Source organism: Salmo salar, chromosome 22, assembly GCF_965601325.2.
Source record: "Salmo salar chromosome 22, fSalSal1, whole genome shotgun sequence".
Taxonomy (NCBI): Eukaryota; Metazoa; Chordata; class Actinopteri; order Salmoniformes; family Salmonidae; genus Salmo; species Salmo salar.
Window position 1 is genome coordinate 17,732,361 of NC_138312.1, and position 22,746 is coordinate 17,755,106.

General features: G+C 42.2%; 1 protein-coding gene across 1 annotated transcript in view; it reads right to left on the reverse strand.

Moving 5' to 3' along the window:
* Window positions 1-22,746, reverse strand: part of LOC106582870 (metabotropic glutamate receptor 6) — a 36,520-nt gene that overhangs the window by 3,544 nt on the left and 10,230 nt on the right. The window contains exons 3-10 of the mRNA XM_014166437.3: window positions 5,364-5,580; window positions 5,072-5,207; window positions 4,769-4,923; window positions 4,484-4,624; window positions 4,169-4,369; window positions 3,258-3,397; window positions 2,384-3,007; window positions 1,901-2,212 (exon numbers count right to left, since the gene is read on the reverse strand). Of these exons, the coding sequence (XP_014021912.1) occupies window positions 1,901-2,212; window positions 2,384-3,007; window positions 3,258-3,397; window positions 4,169-4,369; window positions 4,484-4,624; window positions 4,769-4,923; window positions 5,072-5,207; window positions 5,364-5,580 (1,926 nt within the window). The remainder of the gene's footprint in view (window positions 1-1,900; window positions 2,213-2,383; window positions 3,008-3,257; window positions 3,398-4,168; window positions 4,370-4,483; window positions 4,625-4,768; window positions 4,924-5,071; window positions 5,208-5,363; window positions 5,581-22,746) is intronic.

Genomic DNA, 22,746 nt, shown 5'->3' on the forward strand with positions numbered 1-22,746 from the left:
ATGTAAGAAAAATAGCCAACCCCCCTAAGTTTGCCAACACCTTCCATTCACACTTCCCTATTGATCAACTTGCAATTCTTTACACTTTTCTGAGTACCTCTCAAAGTCTAATGCATCAATACCCTTGCATCCTATCTAATAACACTCCTTCCCTGTTGTACTGTTTTAATACTGTCTGGTCAAAAATGTCAACTAATGCGATCTGACAACTAAATGTTATTGATGCTATATTTAGATGTTCTAAGCTGTAAGTGTGTAATTGAATAGCATGTAGTGGATATTTTTTTGTCTCTCAGAGACCCATTTTGCCACTGAGCTTGTCTGACCTCTTTTCTGACCTCTTTGATTCATTTCATTTCGATTTGCAGAGGTGAAAAGACTAAAGACTTAATTTAGGCTGACTGATTTAACAACACACTCTACTAGTCTGAACATACACTACATTGCCAAAAGTATGTGGACACCTGCTTGTTGATCATCTCATTCCAGAATCATGGGCATGAATATGGAGTTGGTCCCCCTTTGCTGCTATAACAGCCTCCACTAATCTGGGAAGGCTTTCCACTAGATGTTAGAACATTGCTGCGGGGACTTGCTTCCATTCATCCACAAGAATATTAGTGAGGTCGGGCACTAATGTTGGGCGATTAGGCCTGGCTTACAGTTGGTCTTCCAATTCATCCCAAAGGTGTACGATGGGGTTGAGGTCAGGGCTCTGTGCAGGCCAATCAAGTTCTGCCACATTGATCTCAACAAACCACTTCTGTATGGACCTCGCTTTGTGCACAGGGGCATTGTCATGCTGAAACAGGAAAGGGCCTTCCCCAAACTGTTGGTACAAAGTTGGAAGCACAGAAACATCTAGAATGTCATTGTATGCTGTAGTGTTAAGATTTCCCTTCACTGGAATTAAGGGGCCTAGCCAGACCATGAAAAACAGCCCCAGACCATTATTCCCCCTCCACCAACTTTACAGTTGGCACTATGCATTCGGACAGGTAGCGTTCTCCTGGCATCCGCCAAACCAAGATTTGGACTGCCAGATGGTGAAGCATAATTCAACACTCCAGAGAACGCGTTTTCACTGCTCCAGAGTCCAAAGGTGGAGAGCTTTACACCACTCCAAGAGACGCTTGGCATTGCACATGCTGATCTTAGGCTTGTGTGTGGCTGCTCGGCCATGGAAACCCATTTCATGAAGCTCCCGACTAACAATTATTGTGCTGACGTTGCTTCCAGAGGCAGTTTGGAAATCGGTAGTGAGTGTTGCAACTGAGGACAGACGATTTTTACGCACTTCAGCACTCGGCCGTTCCCTTCTGTGAGCGTGTGTGGCCTACCACTTCGCATCTGAGCTGTTGTTGCTCCTAGACGTTTCCACTTCACAATAACAGCACTTACAGTTGACCGGGGCAGCTCTAGCAGGGCAGAAATGTTACGAACTGACTTGTTGCAAAGATGACATCCTATGATGGTGCCACGTTGAAAGTCACTGAGCTCTTCAGTAAGGCCATTCTACTGCCAATGTTTGTCTATGGAGATTGCATGGCTGTGTGCTCGATTTTATACACCTGTCAGAAAAGGGTGTGGATGAAATAGCCGAATCCACTCATTTAAAGGGGCGTCCACATACTTTTGTATATATAGTGTACCTCCTTCTTTTAAATCCTGACCATTGTTCCGCTGTCAGACAATGAAGAGGATGCTGAACATACTGTGAGTGCCGCATGGAAAAAAATCTGATATTAAAGGTAACAAACTAGCATTTGATAACAGTCTAGAACCTATTCTAGAAAACATACTTTAGTTCTAGAGTTGCTTTTTTAAGTATATACAAAATTGACTTTCTCTGCCAATGGATAAATACCAGCAAATATAGAAATATGATTGATTTTCAAACCTTCTCAGTAGACTGTGCTGTACCAAAGAAGATGGGCACAAAGGCCAGCCAGATGATACAGGTGGTGTACATGGTGAAGCCAATGGGCTTGGCCTCGTTGAAGGTCTCTGGCACCCCTCTGCTCTTGATGGCATACACAGTGCAGGTCACCATCAGCACGATACTGTAGCTCAAGCAGAGGACCAGGGCCAGGTCGGACATGTCACATTTCAGGACCCCACGTGCAAACTCTGGGTTGGGCGGCCGCTGCTCCTCATAGTCTATGATGGTGTGTGGGGGCACCACTCCGAACCAGATGAAAATGCCAAGTAACTATGGAGATACAGAGAATGATCCAAAGATTGATGTGGCCCATGATTCAGCAGATCAATCTAATTCTACTGTATACCATTCCAGATACCATTTCCTGTCTTTAACAAGCACTGTTGTATTACTGCCTTGTTTTCATCAAATGCAATAGGATAGAGGCAGCAACTCACTTACCTGCACACCAATGAGTATAAAGGTGATGATCAGCTGAGAAGCAGGGCTGATGAACGGAGGTGGCGTGACTGCTTTCTTGCCCTGCTCAAAGATACGGTATATGCGGTTGGTCTTGGTGAGCATAGCTGAGTAGGTAATACACATGCCCAGGCCCAGCAGCAGCCTGCGGAATGCACACACTGGGGCGCTGGGCTCTGCGATCATGAGGAAGGTGATCAGGTAGATGAGGAAGATGCCTGTCAGGAGAACGTAGCTGAGCTCCCGGCCGGAGGCTCGGACGATGGGGGTGTCGTTAAAGCGGATGAAGGTGATGATGCATCCGGAGGTGGCCAGGATGCCCAGGACAGCCAGGAACACAGGGATGATGGCCCAGGGGGAGCTCCACTCCAGTTTGATGATGGGTGTGGACCGGCAGCCTGTTCGGTTTGGCATGGGACGCATATCGAAGGGACACATGTCACAGTTTAGCTCATCCAGCTGGTATTGATATCCGTCACACAGTTCGCAGTGCCAGCAACAGGGTACACCCTTCACCATCTTCTTCCTCTCTCCTAACTCACAGGGGAAACTGCACACAGAGTCAGGGACTGCACGGTCCCCACCCGACCACTGCATCTCCTCAGCCTTTAACAGAGACAGAGACAATGTTAAAGAACATTAAGTGAACTCCTGAAGTAGTCACATCATGTCATTACTGGGGAAAAGAGAATGAATGACTAAATGGAGCTAAATAAAAGTGCATGAATAACTGGAATGAGTTTGCTTAAATTGAAAGGTAGTTAACTCAAAACACAAACAGTACATTCCTCAATGCAATAGCAACACTGATAAAGTGCATCATTGAAAAATAAAATAGACCAAAACAAATGTTTACATTGAGTCGCAGATGGTTTGTCCACTGGCCAATACACCGGTAGCCAGGGTTGGTGGTGTTGGAAAGTTGGAACTGGAAGATGTCATAGCGACCAGGAGCATCTCCATTCTCATTGAACATGACCCCAGTCCCTGCACTGCCTGTTGGATAGAGGAGCAAGGATTTTTAACAAGGCTACACGCTAGTGGGCCGTGCAATGCTTTTACCTTTGAACAAAGAAAAATGAAACCTACGGTGAACCTAAGGCTCATGTCTTACGCAACCAGGGCAAAGCTGACCATAAGATTCTTCCTGCTGAGGGTTCCTTTCCATACATGCTATTTTTTTTCTGTACTCTCTGTTCCCTTCAAGCATTCAATCAGAGAGGGCTTCCATACAAGCAAAGGTCATCCACAAACAGGGAAAAGGAAATAGCTTTGCTTTTCACAGAAAGCTTCTTGGACTCCAAGAAAAATATTTTTCATGAAAGATGGAGATGAAAAGAGGAGTGTTTCTTGTGTATGAAGAAAGAAGAGAGGCTGCCCTGGGGAAGAATAGTGCATTGAAGAGGTTAACGCAGAGTGCAGTGACGTCTTCAGACTGACTTCCATCCACACGTTTTTGGAGTGACTGACCTCTCAGACTAACCTCTCCGATGGTATGTGATGGGAACCAGTAGTGGAAAAGGCTTCATGAAATCAGGACATTTCCTCTGTTTGGGCTTTAATTAAAAATATATATAATTTCAATTATCAAGAGTATTATCTAATTTGACAGCCACAACAAAAAGAAAAGTCAGGATAGAAGGTTAATTTTCAAACTCGATCCAAACAAAGTTTATTGAATGTTCCCAGACCTGATTAACTGCTGCTCCAACGGAATTGCTCAAGACTCCTTTTTAACAACCCCTGGTCTGTACATTTCCAACTCACCATTAAAGTTGACTGAGCGAATGTAATGGAGCAGCTGACTCCCTTCCACTGGGTCCATCTTCTCACAGATGCCCATGGAGCCCGGACAGAGATCCAGGTGCATGCTGTGTAAGGCATGGGCCATGGCATACACCGCATCTATCACAAACTGTACTTTCCCTTCCTGCTCGTACTGAGATTCCTGTGCGATTCTCTCTTCCCCTGAAGAAGGGAGGAAGGGTGGCATACAATGGATAAAACCTGTGTAGCCTGTAAGTAAATCTGCTTATTTGAGATAAACCTTTGAAATATGTCAGAAATAATCTCTTCTCCTACCTGTACATTTTCTTCTACCAAGGTCGTACTTGATACCTGGTCGAGTGAGTTTACATTTGAAGTCGTCCTCCCAGTATTCTGCAAACCAGATGTTCCTTCTGTTGTTTTTCAGAGATCTCGAGGTGAAGTAGTTGTCAAACCCTGGGCAAAGGACCAACAGAGCATCACTATCACCTTATGTTTAAGACTTTCCCAGACTTTCCCATCCCCCACTAAAGTTAAATTCATATTGAATAACAAAATACAATGTATCTCTGCAATATCTTTTTCATGTATTTGCCTTACCATCGATGGAGGCCCTCTTGGGGAGGATGGTGACAGCCCCCTCAGCCACATCCTCCTGGTCCAGGATGGGGGAGCTCTTGGCCCCCCAGCTGTCAGAGCCCACAAACAGGAAGTGACCCGTCAGGTTGGCCCTCTTTGCTGCCTCCAAGACACGTCTGTGATAAGTGGTGATAATGGATTAGCACACTGGACCTTCATTAGCTCTAGAGTCTATAGGAACTTGACAATGTGGAGCTTAAAGAACAAGTAGCATGGTGGTTATGTGACAACAGTCCTAGGGAAAGGAACTAGTTTGCCACTAACCTGATGTCGTCCTCATTGGCAAAGATGATGACCCCACGAGCATTAGAGGTCTCCATTAGTCTCTTGATGATCTTATCAAACCCACCTGGTTTCGGCTCTCGAGGGATTTTGATGGATTGGCCGATGCATAGACCTCCTGAATGAAGGGAGAAGAAAGACAAGACCCAAACCAAGGCTGCTCCTCCATTGGACGTCATGTCCTCCCCATATAGTACCATCAGTTCTAACACTATATTGGCCATGGTTAAGCTACACCAGAACATTTTAATTCACCACTAAATTCGGTACAAACCTGCCTCTCGAGAAATCTGGAGGAAGGCATCGACGCCGCTCTCACCGTAGTTTCCTTCTGAGGCCAGTGTAGATACATAGTTCCACCCCATAGCCTTGACGATGTCCACCATGGCCTGGGCCTGGTAGGAGTCAGGAGGGACCACGCGGGAGAAGAACTCATAACGACTTTTGTCACTCAGCTCTGGAGCCGTGGACGCATAACTAATCTGGGGGATCTGAAAGATACAGACGTTACATGATGTTTCCCTGCTGCATGGTTTTAAGAAGAGACCGGAGACAGTCATTAGATTCAAAAGGAGGGTTAATGGATGTTGGACAGCTACTGAACCAGACACCATGTGTTATTATCAAATCAATCTTCGTCGGGACAAATCAGACACAGTTGGTAAACTAACCACATAATACCTTATGATGACACGTTGCCAGTAATTGAGAGTACTGAATAGTTCTCACATGTCCAGCCAATGTAACCCACTAGGACATGGCGACATTCATCCACTGTAATATTTCTAGAGCTTTACTACTGGTTTATGTCGGCAATAAAAACCAACGTCATGGTGAAATACAGATGGTAAATTTCACTGCTGTAAAAGCATTTGTTTGAAAAAAATTAATGGATGAGAGGATTAATTTACTGGTGTGCTACTTCCTTAATGACACAGTTTATGTGAGTGGGCTTGACTCTGATCCCACTAATGCCCGCCCATGGCTTGATGAGAGGTTCTTTAGAGGGAGTAGAGAAAGGTAGACACACAAAGGGTTGTGAAGGGAGAAGAAGAGAAGAGGGAGAGAACCATTTCACAGATTATCTGGAAGGATTATATGGGTTTTAGTCAAATTACATTGAACACAGAGGGACAGAGACAGAGATCAAGAGACAAGGTTACCATATCTCAGCTGTAAGCCATACAATATATTTAATTCTGATGGTCACGTGCAACTTAAATTTGCTGCTTTACTTTAACTCTTTCTCTCTAGTGGGAACATTCATCTATTACTGTGATATGTATGGCTCCTACTAGTTTATAATCTTCTGTCTGGGAGGGTGAAATTCTAGTGACCAAACATTGATGTGATCAATGATAACATCATCTTCAAATATTTACATTCCAACACTAATTCCTAAAGCAACATGAAGCCTCCTTTAATACAAAATACAAGGATGCCATAATTTATCTTCAAAATCAATTAATTATGGCTGTCAGACAGTCCATCAAAAAAATAAATACATCTGTAGACTGTTATGCTATGTTGCAACCCTAACTGATTCTTTGGCCCTCCCATGTACATTTCAGTGCCATGCGTGTTGAGTTCAATGACATATCCAGGGATCTCTGACCTCAACCCCATAGACAAACCTAACCTTTTTCTGACAGGAACATTTAGAGCATAATTATCTAGATTTCCATTCAAATGTAGTTGTAATCCTTATCATTGGCATAAAACACTCATAACTGAACTGACTTAGAGTAGCTGACATGTTATGTCAAGGTGCTATGACACATTCCTCCTCTGTGTAACCCATTTTCATTCAGAATATACTGAAATTACTGATGGCAAAGCATCAGTAGGCAAAGTATTGTTTAGTAGATGCGCTAGCACTCTCCATTTATAGAATCCTGCTCTATAATTGCACTGTCCCTGGACCCTGCCTTGTCTTACCTCTAGCCCTTTCCCATAGCTCTTACAATTCAATCTCAATGTTTGTGTAGTCACAATTCAAATGTTTGTGCTGAAATTCAATAAAATACCACAAAGAACATGTAGTTCAGATGTCATGTTAGAATATTATGTAATGTGATTAAAGAGAACAATCATTCAAATATCTGATATGGGCAGAAAGCTTAAATTCTTTTAATCTAACTGCACTGTCCAATTTACAGTAGCTATTACAGTGAAATAATACCATGCTATTGTTTGAGGAGAGTGCACAATTATGAACTTGAAAATGTACATAATAAACCAATTAGGCACAGTTGGGCAGATTTGATGCAACATTTTGAACAGATATGCAATGGTTCATTGGATCAGTTTAAATGTTGCGCATACACTGCTGCCATCTAGTGGCCAAATTCTAAATTGCGCCTGGGCCTTTCTCTTGCATTTCAAAGATGATGGTGCAAAAAAAGCATGTTAATTTCTTTGTATTATCTTTTACCAGATCGAATGTGTTATATTCTCCTACATTAATTTCCACAAACATTTCCACACACTTCAAAGTGTTTCCTTTCAAATGGTATCAAGAATATGCATATCTTTGCTTCAGGTCCTGAGCTACAAGCAGTTAGATTTGGGTATGTAATTTTAGACGAAAATTGAAAATAAGGGTCAGATCTTAACTGAGTAACTGTGCATACTCTAAAAAAGTGCATACTGGGAAATGGCAAAATAAAGGAATCGCTGGAGTAAATGAGGGATAGAAAGTATATTGAAACCACAGGTGTTTCCACACAAGTGTGGTTTCTGAGTTAATTCAGCAATGAATTCCATCATGTTTAGGGTATTGTAAAATAATAGAGTCAGCTATAACTCTGAGTTGGACGGGGACAGACTATATAGAGCACCTAGATGGACAGTATAGCAAGCAACTGGACGGCCCCGCCAGGAGGAACCGTCGAATGGATGTTGAACTGGATGCAGTTCCGCATCCAGTTCAACATCCGCTCGTGGACTGCCCCAGGCCGGGGCTGTCCAAGTGCACTATACATTCCGTCTTAGAGCCCACGAGTGGATGTTGCGCAGGATGCAAGGACGTCTCAGTCAGAGAGAGCCACTGCTCAACTGGACGTGGAAGTGTAACCAGATCTGGACGGATTCTGCAGTGATTTGCATTTTGCCTGTACATTTCATAATATATGTTTTTTTTTTATAGGCTTATATGTTGTTTTGGACTATTGTTTAAGACATTCTTTCAGATCAAATTCGATTGTTATTGTTTCAAACATTTGTTTTGGTTGTAGCAGTTGGGCTAGCTAGCATGCTAGCTAACAAGCATACTGGTTTGGTTAGCTAGCTAGCTAGTACACACTAACTATCTAGCTAGCACAATACAGCACTAGCTAGTTGGGTTTGTCTAGCTAGCACAATACAACACTTGCTAGATAAGTTGGGTTTGGTTAACTAGCTAGTACACACTAGCTTGCTAGCAAGTACACTAGCTAGCTCAATACAACACTTGATATCTAGCTAGTACAACACTCACTAATACACATATGTGCTTGAGCCAGACCCTACTGAACCCAACTCTCACTTGGCACTACTTGGTGGGCACGGTGTGTAGTTGATCGTCACTACACATTGTGACCCACATGCCGTGCACCCCTGTCTGCGGTCCGCAGATAGACCCTACTCATCTAGCCTAGTTATTTGTATTCCAGTCTGTCCATGTAGCCAGTTGGCTCTTTGCTATGTTAAAATATGTTATTTGTTCTAATGTCTCCAATTCATAAATGTTCAATGTCAAAACATAATTTGATAAACCACCGACAAGGCAAGGCAGTTTACCATTCAATTCAGCATGTATTTTTCCAATATTAGGGTACGAGATAACTTTACAGTGATCACAACTTTAGTTGGGTGATTCTGCAACTACGGACACTTCTATGTCCTCGGGGTAAATGTTGAGGATTGACACACCTACTCATTCAAGGATTTTTACTATTTTCTACATTGTAGAATAATTGTGAAGACATCAAAACCATGAAATGACACATATGGAATCATGTAGTAACCAAAAAAGTGTTAAATAAGTCAATATATATTTTAGATTCTTCAAAGTAGCCACCCTTTGCCTTGATGACAGCTTTGCACACTCTTGGCATTCTCTCAACCAGCTTGAAGGAGTTCCCACATATGCTGAGCACTTGTTGGCCAATTTTCCTTCACTCTGCAGTCCAACTCATCCCAAACCATCTTAATTGGATTGAGGTCAGGTGATTGTGGAGGCCAGGTCATCTGATGCAGCACTCCATCACTCTCCTTATTGGTCAAATAGCCCTTACACAGCCTGGAGGTGTGTTTTGGTCATTATCCTGTTGAAAAACAAATGACAGTCCCACTAAGAGCAAACAGCTTAAACTTGTTTTAAACGCTAAGAAAACAAATGTCATGTTTTTTTCTAGGTCTAAACTCTCAGTTAGAAACACTTTTGTAATCACTAGCTTGGATGGTACTCAAATCAAACAGGTCTCTGCATATAAATATTTAGGGGTATGGTTAGATGATAGGCTTTCTTTTAAAAAACATGTTACTGAATTGGGAAAAAAGCTAAAATTCAAGATAGGGTTCCTTTACAGAAACAGGGCTTATCTGTCCTTTGTAAATAGAAAACAAATTGTGCAGGCTACTTTTATGTCCGTTTTAGATTATGGTGATATTATCTATATGTATGCATCGGCAAACACATTAAAACCACTGGATGCTATTTACCATTGTGCACTCAGGTTTATCACGGGTGATAGTTACAAAACTCATCACTGTATCCTATATCAACATGTGGGTTGGGCCTCTCTATCTGTGAGGCGAGAGCAACATGCTCTCTTGTTTATTTATAAAGCGCTTCTTTTAAAACTACCTCCATATATATCATCATTAATTTCCACTAGATATACACATTTTAAACCCAGATCACAGATGTGGATTACATTAGAGACTCCTGCGGTCTCCACAGAGTTGGGTAGGACTGCCTTTAGTTCCTTTGCGCCTTATTTATGGAACAAACTGCAGATCCAACTTAAGTTAGACACTCTGGTGTCCCTTGCCCATTTAAAAAATGTTATGGAGGATCAATATGATATTGTCTGTGATTGTTTCTGTTGAATTGTGTCTTTGTTTTGTATGTTTCAAATGTTCTTGTCTGTATGCCTAAAACTGTACATGTCAACATGTTTACACAGGGCACAGCCATAAAAGAGATCCAGGTCTCAGTCTGTTTTCCCTGTTAAAATAAAGATTAAAAAAACTAACTAAAAAAAACAGATGGGATGGCATATTTCTGCAGAATTCTGTGGTAGCCATGCTGGTTAAGTGTGCCTTGAATTCTAAATAAATCACAGACAGTGTCACCAGCAAAGCACCCCCACACAATCAAACCTCCTCCTCCATGCTTCACGGTGGGAACTACACATGCAGAGATCATTTGTTCACCTACTCTGCGTTTCACAAAGACATGGCGGTTGGAACCAAAAATCTCAAATTTGGAGACCAAAGGACAGATTTCCACCAGTTCATTGCTTGTGTTTCTTGGCCCAAGCAAGTCTCCTCTTTTTATTGGTGTCCTTTGGCAGTTGTTTTTTTGCAGCAACAAAGGCCTGATTCACGCAGTCTCCTCTGAACAGTTGATGTTGAGATGTGTCTGTTACTTGAACTCTGTGAAGCATATATTTGCAATTTCTGAGGCTGGTAACTCTAATGAACTTATCCTCTGCAGCAAAGGTCTTCCTTTCCTGTGGCGGGTCTTCCTTTCCTGTGTTCGTCCTCATGAGAGCCAGTTTCATCATAGCGCTTGATGGTTTTTGTGACTGCACTTGAAGAAACTTTCAAAGTTCTTGACATTTTCCGTACTGACTGACCTTCATGTCTTAAAGTAATGATGGACTGTGGTTTCTCTTTGCTTATTTGAGCTGTTCTTGCCATAATATGGACTTTTACCAAATAGGGCTATCTTCTGTATACCACCCCTACCTTGTCACAACACAACTGATTGGCTCAAACCCATTAAGGAAGAAAGAAATCCCACAAATTAACTTTTAACAAGGCACACCTGTCAATTGAAATGCACTCAAGTTGACTACCTCATCAAGCTGATTGACAGAATGCCAAGAGTGTGCAAAGCTGTCATCAAGGCAAAGGGTGGCTACTTTGAAGAATTTAAAATATATATTGACTTATTTAACACTTTTTTGGTTACTACATGATTCCATATACTTCATTTAATGGTTTTGATATCTTCACAATTATTCTACAATGTAGAAAATAGTAAAAATAAAGAAAAACCCTTGAATGAGTAGGTGTGTCCAAACTTTTGACTGGTACTGTAAATGTTAAGTTCACACAACAATCACCCCAGACTTTTTTAACACCTTTCTATCAAGTATTTTAGCTACTTCTCAGATGCATTTTATACCTACATTTCCCTGTTTTGCTCTTGTCCCTGATCCAGACATTTGAGCTTCTACTATGTTTTTCTATAAAAAGACATTAATAATTACACATTATATAATGTGATCTACTCTAGAAAGAGTCAATGGCATAAAATCTATATCAATATTTATTTTGAGTATGCCCTTTATATATTTTTTCACACAAAATATACCTGTCCTTCGGTAGTGGTGTCATTTTCACCACTGAGGACAAATAACTCATTAATAAACTTTTTACAAGAGAATGTTACCATGGAAACTTAATGTGACACTGAAGCACATGGCTGCAGCGGACATTTGTTCCAGATGTGATGTCCAGAAGTTTGCTTGTGTAGAGAATATTCTTCTTGTCAGACATTTCCAAACAGGCTATAATTTCTTTAATTTGTGGTAGAATTTTGTATATTTTATGTATTTATTGTAAACTATATGCTAGTTGTAATACTAGCCAAAACATGTTAAACAGCCTGTCATTTTTCTGCAAAAACTGTACGAAGCATAATTTCGACCACAGTCAATTCCACCACAAACTTAACTGTGGTGGAAATGACAGAACGTGGAGGAAGAGGAATGAAAAGTCGAATACTCGCAGGAAGGAAAAAGGTTGGAAGAGGTCGCTCAAAAACATACAGAGATCTTTGCATTACAAATGTCAAACTTGATAATGCTTTACGGAAAGCTGAGAAATACAAAAAAAGGTATTCCCCAAAGACAAAGACAAAACAGCAAATGAAGGGAACTCTGAATAACTTGAGAAGGATTTAATTGTTTAAAGATTCCATCATTGCAGAGTTAAAGCAAAAGTATCAGAACATGTTCAGGGCCAAGGACAAACAAGTGGCTTCAAAAATGCTCAGAGGCTACATCCTGAGAAAGTATGGCCTGGTCAAAGCCACAAACAGAGAATGAGGGAAAAGGGAAACAGGCCAACAAGTCTTCAATACTCCATTAAAAAGCAGTGTAACAGAATTATCACAGCCACAGAAGACAAAATCACTAGATTCTATGAACGTGATGACAACAGAGCAACAACCGGGAAAAAGGACACACTAACGAGGAGCTAGAACAAAAAGAAGAAGCGCTTCTTGAATGGTGCAATTCAGAACCTTTATCAGAAGTTTAAGAGGGAATATTCAGAGATTAAAATGTCCTACTATGAATTCTTCAAAAGAAGAATTTGGGTTGTCAAGCCAACAGTCCAGGATAGGAACACATGCCTCTGCAAAATCCACGCCAACCTCCAGTTCATGGTGGACAAACGACAGTATCACAAAGTGATCAGCTGCAACAACATTGAGAACCTTATTGAATCTTTCTGCTGTGAGGACCTAAAGAAAGAGTGCATGTACACAGTGTTCCCTTTGCCAAGCAAAAGAGCTTAAACATCTGACTTTGATGCTGGTGAGCAGACATGCTGGTTTAGGTGGAAAAACAAAGCTGAAGAGAGAAGACAAAGAGGGAAACATGGAGAAGTTCATTGTACATTTGACAGTAAAATGTGGCACACTACAGACTCTACTGGAGGACTTCTCCAAAGGAATGAAAGAGAACTTGGGGAAACACGTGTACAATATTTGACACCAATAAAGAGGAGATCATTGTGCATATTGACTTTGCAGAGAACCACTTGTGTAAATACACCAGTGAAATCCAGGCAGTTCACGTTGGTGATTCTCACAAGCAGGTGACCCTCCACACCTGTTTTGGATATACTACAAATTATACAGTTTCACTTTGCTCACTGAGCTCTTCTATGCGGCATGACCCCTCAGCTATCTGGGCCCATCACTCAAAAACACTGGCCTACTTCCTTGAGCTCTACCCATCGGCTTCTTTTGGAATCTTACTTTGTCTTATATTAATTAAATGTTTAACAATGGTTGTTGTTCAAAATGTTTGCAATAAAATATTGTTTTCATACGTTTTCTTTTAACATACTGTAGATGTCATTTCCACCACACCCATATTTTCTGGGTAAATTAGTATAGTATGTATAATTTACATTGATTGGTTTGTTTTAGATAGGTGGTTGATATCATAATCTCACAAAAAGGTTGGGTGGAAATATTTTATTTTTCATGATAAATAAACATTTTCAGCTGTCACAAAGGCAAGTTTATACATTCAGGGGTCGTGTTGAATTATTAATATTAGGAAAACCTTAAAAATCACAATAATATTCAATACAAGTTAATGTACAAATGTATAAGAAATATGTCTAAATAAATTGTATGATATTTATTTTTCAACTAAAATGGATGTTTAATGACGTGATGGAATTGACATTTGTCCATGGCTGTCTGGGAAAAATGACAAAGATATATAAATTCCTGAATAGTATGATCGCAGCCATTATCAAATATTGTTTCTAGACAAATCAAAGACAATTATAATACTGGTAAAATGGTGTTTTAATAAGTTTTAATTTCTGAAATCTTGCAGGGCCAAAGTGCCCGAAGTTGCAGAATCACCCAGTTACCATGTTGCCAACTTTTAGGTAGACCCACAACTTTTGTTTAGTCTGGAAAATATTGCAAAACATGTTGATGCTCTCATTATCACTGTGTTGACACATACTGCTTTTTTTGTTACTATTTTGCATGCTGCGTGAGCCTGGTGGATGCCACACCCCTAACTCAAACTGATCTGAAAGAGGTGGCTGCAGCTTTGGTCCATGTTGTGTCTAGAACTGTCTCCACACTGACAGGAAAACACACGCACTGCTGTGAAGAAGCTTGCCAGACCCAAATGCTTCAAATGACACAATTACATAAGAGGCTGTCTGTTTGACAAGGTGTTTATCAAAAGGAAACCACCAGAACAATCCCTCACAAGGTCGACTAAAAACTGTGAAAAAGTACATTTATTGAAACTGTTTTATCATTAACTAGTGATTCATGAATTACATGTTGCCTACATGTTGTTACCCTTTCCTGATGTAATTTAATAAATCCTGACTGCTGTCTCTAGGCTAGTATTATATGGCACTTGTAGCTGAATGTATTGCTAATACCGCCCCAAAAACATTGCCATTCCCATGCTGTTTCATTCTGTGTATCTCATTAATCATTTACATAAACATCTGTGTGTGCTATGTTGTGTTGTTTTTCCTGTGTTGACAGTTGGTCAAAATGACAAGAATTACAAATATATTTATACATTTTCTTTCATTGATTTTGATCTAGGTGCCAGTTCCAACATCATAAATTGTGTACTCTGCCAGGTCTTAACTACATGTTCTCTGTGGTATTTTATTGAATTTGGCCAGTTCGTTAAGTACACCACCCCGTTCACAAAAATGGTTCGCTCCTACAGACAGACAGAGTCACGTGGCTGTCACTTGCTATATAAAGCAGGCAGACAGGCATCGATGCATTCCATTACTGTTCGATTGAATGGGCAAAACGAGTGACCAAAGAGACTTTGAGCATGATATGATCGTTGGTGCCAGGCGTGCCGGTTCCAGTATCTCAGAAACGGACGGCGTCCTGGGCTTTTCACGCACGACAGTGTCTAGGGTTTACCAAGAATGTTGCGACAAACAAAAAACATCCAGTCAGCGGCAGTCCTTTGGGCGAAAAAAGCTTGCGGGTGAGAGACGATGAAGTAGAATGGCAAGAATCGTGCAAGCTAACAGGCGGACCACAAACAGGCAAATAACGTTGCAGTACAACAGTGGTGTGCAGAATGGCATTTCGGAAAGCACAACTTGTCGGTCCTTGTCATGGTTGGGCTATTGCAGCAGAAGACCACACCGGGTTCCACTTCTATGAGCTAAAAACAAGAAGAAGCGGCTCCAGTGGGCACGTGATCACCAACACTGGACAATTGAGGAGTGGAAAAACATTCTCTGGTCATACGAATCCCGGTTCCTGTTGCGTCAAGCTGATGGCAGAGTCGGGATTTGGCGTAAGCAGCATGAGTCCATGGCCCCATCCTGCCTGGTGTCAACGGTACAGGCTGGTGGCAGTAATGAAATGGTGTGGGGAATGTTTTCCTGGCACGCGTAGGTCCCTTGATACCAGTTGAGGAACATTTGAATGCCACACCTTGTAGAATCCATGCCCCGAAGAATTCAGGCTGTTCTGGAGGCAAAGGCAGGTCCGACCCGCTACTAGATGGGTGTGACCAATAAACTGTCAACTGAGGTTTAAACGAGAGCATGTAGAGTTCTGTAGAGTAGAGTTCTGCCTAGGAAAGGAAGGATGGACGACCCAGAGTTACCTCTGCTGCAGAGGATAAGTTCATTAGAGTTGCAGCCCAAATAGATGCTTCACAGAGTTCAAGTAACATGTATTTGGGCTGCAATTTCTGAGGCTGGTAACTCTAATGAACTTATCATCTGCAGCAGAGGTAACTTCGGGTCTTCCTTTCCTGTTGCTGTCCTCATGAGAGCCACTTTCATCATAGCTGATCCTAACTGTTATAGGCCTATTTCTATTTTGCCCTGTTTATCAAAAGTGTTGGAAAAACTTGTCAATAATCAACAGACTGGCTTTCTTGATGTCTATCGTATTCTCTCTGGTATACAATCTGGTTTCCGCTCAGGTTATGGATGTGTCACTGCAACCTTAAAGGCCCTCAATGATGTCACCATTGCCCTTGATTCTAAGCAATGTTGTGCTACTTTTTTATTGACTTGGACAAAGCTTTTGATACGGTAGACCATTCCATTCTTGTGGGCCGGATAAGGAGTACTGGTGTCTCTGAGGGGTCTTTGGCCTGGTTTGCTAACTACCTCTCTCAAAGAGTGCAGTGTTTAAAGTCAGAAGATCTGCTGTCTCAGCCACTGTCTCAGCCACTGCCTGTCACCAAGGGTGTACCCCAAGGCTCGATCCCAGGCCCCACGCTCTTCTCAATTTACATCAACAACATAGCTCAGGCAGTAGGAAGCTCTCTCATCCATTTATATGCAGATACAGTCTTATACTCAGCTGGCCCTTCCCCGGATTTTGTGTTAAAATCTCTACAACAAAGCTTTCTTAGTTTCCAACAAGCTTTCTCTACCCTTAACCTTGTTCTGAACACCTCCAAAACAAAGCTCATGTGGTTTGGTAAGAAGAATGTAAACTGGTCATCTCTGTAATCCCGTCGGAAGACCACCTCTTAGGCCTCACTCCCCCCTATCTGAGATATCTACTGCAGCCGTCATCCTTCACATACAACACCCGTTCTGCCAGTCACATTCTGTTAAAGGTTCCCAAAGCTCACACATCCTTGGGTCGCTTGTCTTTTCAGTTCGCTGCAGCTAGTGACTGGAACGAGCTGCAACAAACACTCAAACTGGAAAGTTTTGTCTCAATCTCTTCATTCAAAGACTAAATCGTGGACACGCTTATTGACAGTTGTGGCTGCTTTGAATGATGTATTGTTGTCTCTACCTTCTTGCCCTTTGTGCTGTTGTCTGTGCCCAATAATGTTTGTACCATGTTTTGTGCTGCTACCATGTTGTGCTGCTGCCATGTTGTGTTGCTACATTGTTGTTGTCATGTTGTGTTGCTACCATGCTGTGTTGTTGTCTTAGGTCTCTCTTTATGTCGTGTTGTGTTGTCTCTCTTGTCGTGAAGTGTGTTTTGTCATATTTTAATTTAATTTATTTTTATTTTTAATCCCAGCCCACGTTCCCACAGGACGCCTTTTGCCTTTTGGTAGACCGTCATTGTAAATAAGAATTTGTTCTTAACTGACTTGCCTAGTTAAATCAAGGTTAAATAAAAAATAAAAATAAACCGACATCTCAACATCAACTGTTCAGAGGAGACTGTGTGAATCAGGGCGGCCCATCAGGAAGTTCAGGGCCAAATCGCACAGGATGGGGTTTGGACCCAGGGCCTCAAGATGAATGATGACCATGGAGGGTACTATAGTGTTGAATGCTGAGCTGTAGTCAATGAACAGCATTCTTACATAGATATTCCTCTTGTCCAGATGGGATAGGGCAGTGTGCAGTGTGATAGCGATTGCATCGTCTGTGGACCTATTGGAGCGGTATGAAAATTGCAGTGGGTCTAGGGTGACAGGTAAGGGGGAGGTGATATGATCCTTGAATAGTCTCTCAAGGTACTTCATGATGACAGTTCAGTTACCTTTGCCTTCTTGGGTACAGGAACAATGTTGGCCATCTTGAAGCATGTGGGGACAGCAGACTGGGATAGGGAGAGATTGAATATGTCCGTAAACACACCAGCGAGCTGGTCTGCGCATTCTCTGAGGACGTGGCTAGGAATGCCGTCTGGGCCGCAGCCTTGCGAGGGTTAACACATTTAAATGTCTTACTCGCGTTGGCCATGGAGAAGGGGGGGGGGGCACAGTCCTTGGTAGCGGGCCGCGTCGGTGGCATTGTATTATCCTCAAAGGCGGGCAAAGAAGGTGTTTAGTTTGTCTGGAAGCAGAATGTTGGTGTCCGTGACGTGGCTGGTTTTCTTTTTGCAGTCCGTGATTGCCTGTAGACCCTGCCACATAGGTCTCATGCCTGAGCCGTTGAATTGTGACTCCACTTTGTCCCTATTCTGACTTTTCGCTTGTTTGATTGCCTTGTGGAGGGAATAACTATACTGTTTGTATTCGGCCATATTCCCAGAGCATCTTTCCATGGTTAACTTTTTAGTGACAGGGGGCAGTATTCGGAAATTCAGATGAATGACGTGCCCAAATTAAACTGCCTGCTACTCGGGCCCAGAAGGTAGGATATGCATATTATTATTATTGGATAGAAAACACTCTGAAGTTTCTAAAACTGTTTGAATGATGTCTGTGAGTATAACAGAACTCATATGGCAGGCAAAAACCTGAGAAAAAATCCAACCAGGAAGTGGTTGTAGTTTTTCAAGTGATTGCCTATCCAAACTACAGTGTCTGGGGGGTTATTTTGCACTTCTTTAGGCTTCCACTAGATGTCAACAGTCTTTAGAACCTTGTTTCATGCCTCTACTGTTACTGGGGAGAGAATAAGAGCTGACTGAAGCCTGAGACCTATGAGTTGTTTACTGCTCAATCACACAGGCGCGCCGTTCGTTCTTTTTCCTCTGTAATGAATACGCTATTGTCCGGTTGGAATATTATCGAAGATTAATGTTAAAAAGACCCTAAGGATTGATTGTAAACATCGTTTGACATGTTTCTACGAATGGTAATGGAACTTTTTGACTTTTCGTCTCGGGTTTTGCGCTCGCGCATTATGCCTTTGGAATAGTGTTCTGAACGTGCGAACAAAACAGAGATATTTGGACATAAATATGGAGTTTATTGAACAAAATGAACATTTCTTGTGGAAGTGGGAGTCCTGGGAGGGCATTCGGACGAAGATCAGCAAAGGTAAGTGAAGATTTATAATACTATTTCTGAGTTTTGTTGGCTCCAGAACTTGGCGGGTAACTGTATAGCCTGATTTGATGGCTGAGCTCTGTACTCAGAATATTGAACAATGTGCTTTCGCCATAAAGCTATTTTGAAATCTGACACAGCGGTTGCATTAAGGAGAAGTGTATCTATAATTCTTTCAATAACTGTTGTAAATTTGATCAATGTTTATGATGAGTATTTTTGTAAATTGATGTGCTCATTCACCGGAAGTTTTGGGAGGCAAAACATTTCTGAACAATGTAAAATGGGGTTTTTGGATATAAATATGAACTTTATCGAACAAAACATACATGTATTGTGTAACATTGAGTCCTGGGAGTGTCATCTGATGAAGATCGTCAAAGGTTAGTGATTAATTTTAGCTGTATTTCTGTTTTTTGTGAGGCCTCTCCTTGCTTGGAAAATGGCTGTGTGGTTTTTCTTGTTTAGGCGCTGTCCTAACATAATCTAATGTTATGCTTTCGTCGTAAAGCCTTTTGAAATCGGACAATGTGGTTGGATTAACGAGAAGTGTATTTTTAAAATGGGATATAATAGTTGTATGTTTGAGAAATTTGAATTATGAGATTTTTGTTGTTTTGAATTTGCCGCCTTGCTATTTCACTAGCGTCCCACATGTCCCAGAGAGGTTAACCTGTTTGGGATAGGGGGCAGTATTTGCACGGCCGGATAAAAAAACGTACCCAATTTAATCTGGTTACTACTCCTTCCCAGAAACTAGAATATGCATATAATTAGTGGATTTGGATAGAAAACACTCTAAAGTTTCTAAAACTGTTTGAATGGTGTCTGTGAGTATAACAGAACTCATATGGCAGGCCAAAACCTGAGAAGATTCTATACAGGAAGTACCCTGTCTGACAATTTGTTCTCCTTCTAGGGCATCTCTATCAAAATACAGCATCTCTGCTGTAACGTGACATTTTCTAAGGCTTTCATTGGCTCTAAGAAGGCGCCAGAAAGTGGAACGAGAGCTCTCCAGTCTCTGGGCGAAAAACAGCAGGGGTTTTTGTGAGTGGTCCTTCTGAGAACAATGACACTGGAGCGCGCGTGCACGAGAGGACTCCATTTTTTTAACTACACATCCGCCATGCTGATCCTTAACACAGGGGCCCCTCAGGGGTGCATGCTCAGTTCCCTCCTGTACTCCATATTCACGCATGACTGCACAGCCAGACACGACTCCAACACCATCATTAAGTTTGCCGATGTCACAAAAGTGGAAGGCCTGATCACCAACAATGATGAGAGCATATAGAGAGGAGGTCAGAGACCTGGCCATGTGGTGCCAGGACAACAACCTCTCCCTCAACGTGATCAAGACTAAGGAGATGATTGTGGACTACAGGAAAAGGAGGACTGAGCATGCCCCCATTCTCAGTGACGGGGCTGTAATGGGGCAGGTTGAGATCTTCAAGTTCCTTGGTGTCCACATCACCAACAAACAAACATGATCCAAGCACACCAAGACAGTTGTGTAGAGGGCACAACAAAACCTATTCCCCCTCAGGAGACTGAAAAGATTTGACATGGGTCCTCAGATCCTCAAAAAGTTCTACAGCTGCACCATCGAGTGCATCCTGATTGGTTGCATCACTGCCTGGTATGACAACTGCTCGGCCTCCGACCGCAAGCCACTACAGAGGGTAGTGCGTACGGCCCAGTACATCATTGGAGCCAAGCTTCCAGCCATCCAGGACCTCTATACCAGGTGGTGTCAGAGGAAGCCCCTAAAAGACTCCAGCCACCCTAGTCATAGACTGTTCTCTCTGCTACCACACGGCAAGCGATACCGGAGCGCCAAGTCTTGGTCCAAGAGGCTTCTTAACAGCTTCTATCCCGAAGCCATAAGACTGCTGAACATCTAATCAAATGGCTACCCAGAATACTTGCATTGCCCCCCCTCTTTTACACTGCTGCTACTTTCTTTTATTATCTATGCATAAGTCACTTTAATAACTCTACCCACATGTATATATTACCTCAATTACCTCAACTAACCGGTGCCCCCGCACATGACTCTGTACCAGTACCCTCTGTATATAGCCCCGCTATTGTTATTTTACTGGTGCTCATTAATTATTTGTTACTTTATTTCTTTTTTTTTTTGGTATTTTTCTTAAAACTGCATTGTTGGTTAAGGGCTTGAAAGTAAGCATTTCACTGTAAGGTCTACACCTGTTGTATTCGGTGCATGTGACAAATACAATTATTTGATTTGAAACTAATCAAAATATATTTCAGATTCTTCAAAGTAGCCACCCTTTGCCTTGATGAAAGCTTTGCACACTCTTGGAATTCTCTCAACCAGCTTCACCTGGAATGCTTTTCCAACAGTCTTGAAGGAGTTCCCACATATGTTGAGCACTCGTTGGCTGCTTTTCCTTCACTCTGCAGTCTAGTTCATCCCAAACCATCTCAATTGGGTTGAGGTCAGGTAATTGTGGAGGCCAGGTCATCTGATGCGCACTCCATCACTATCGTTCTTTGTCAAATAGCCCTTACACAGCCTGGAGGTGTGTTTTGGGTCAATATCCTGTTGAAAAACAAATGATAGTCTCACTAAGCCCAAACCAGATGGGATGGCGTATCACTGCAGAATGCTATGGTAGCCATGCTGGTTAAGTGTGCCTTGAATTCTAAATAAATCACTGACAGTGTCATCAGCAAAGCACTCCCACACCACCACACCTCCCCCTCCATGCTTCATGGCGGGAACCACACATGCGGAGATCATCCATTCATCTACTCTGCGTCTCACAAACACATGGCGGTTGGAATTAAAAATCTCACATTTCCCCCAGTCTAATGTCCATTGCTCATTTTTCTTGGACCAAGGAAGTCTCTTCTTCTTAGCAAGATGGCGCCGACAGAGAGGGTCGCCTCACTTCTAGTCCTTAGGAAACTATGCAGTATTTTGTTTTTTTAATGTATTATTTCTTGCATTGTTAGCCCAGAAAATCTTAAGTATTACTACATACAGCCGGGAAGAACTATTGGATATCAGAGCGACGTCAACTTACCAGCACTACGACCCAAAACATCACCGGCAGTGGAGAGGCACTCGAGGCGGCCTGCTGGTTCGCACATACCACCCACCGCTTCCGAGTATATTACACGCCAATGTTCAGTCTTTGGATAACGAAGTTGATGAGTTTAGAGCAAGGATTTCTTTCCAGAGAGACATCGGGGCCTGTAACATACTTTGTTTCACGGAAACATGGCTCTCTCGGGATACTCTGTCGGAGTTGGTAAAGCCAGCAGGATTCTCAGTACATCGCTCAGACAGGAATACATATTTCTCCGGGAAGCAGAAGGGTGGAGGGGTGTGTTTCATGATTAACGACTCATGGTGTAATTCTAGGAACATACAGGAACTCAAGTCATTTTGTCCACCCGACCTAAAATACCACACAATTAAATGCTGACCATATTATCTCCCAAGAGAATTCTCCTCCATCATCGCCACGGCCGTTTACATCGTACCTCAAGCCGAAACTTTGACGGCCCTCAAAGAACTTCACTGGACTTTATGCAAAATGGAAACCACATATCCTGAGGCTGCATTTATTGTAGCAGGGGATTTTAACAAAGCAAATCTGAGGACTAGGCTGCCGAAGCTCTATCAAAATATTGACTGTCTTTCTCACGCTACTAAGACTCTCGACCATTGCTATTTAAACTTCCGGAATGCTTACAAGGCCCTCCACTGCCCTCCCTTTGGAAAATCTGACCACGACTCCATCTTGCTCCTCCTGTCCTATAGGCAGAAACTTACAGGAAGTGCCCGTGCTTCATACTATTCAACACTGACCTGACCAATCGGAATCCACGCTTCAGGATTGTTTTGATCACGTGGACAGGGATATGTCCTTGGTA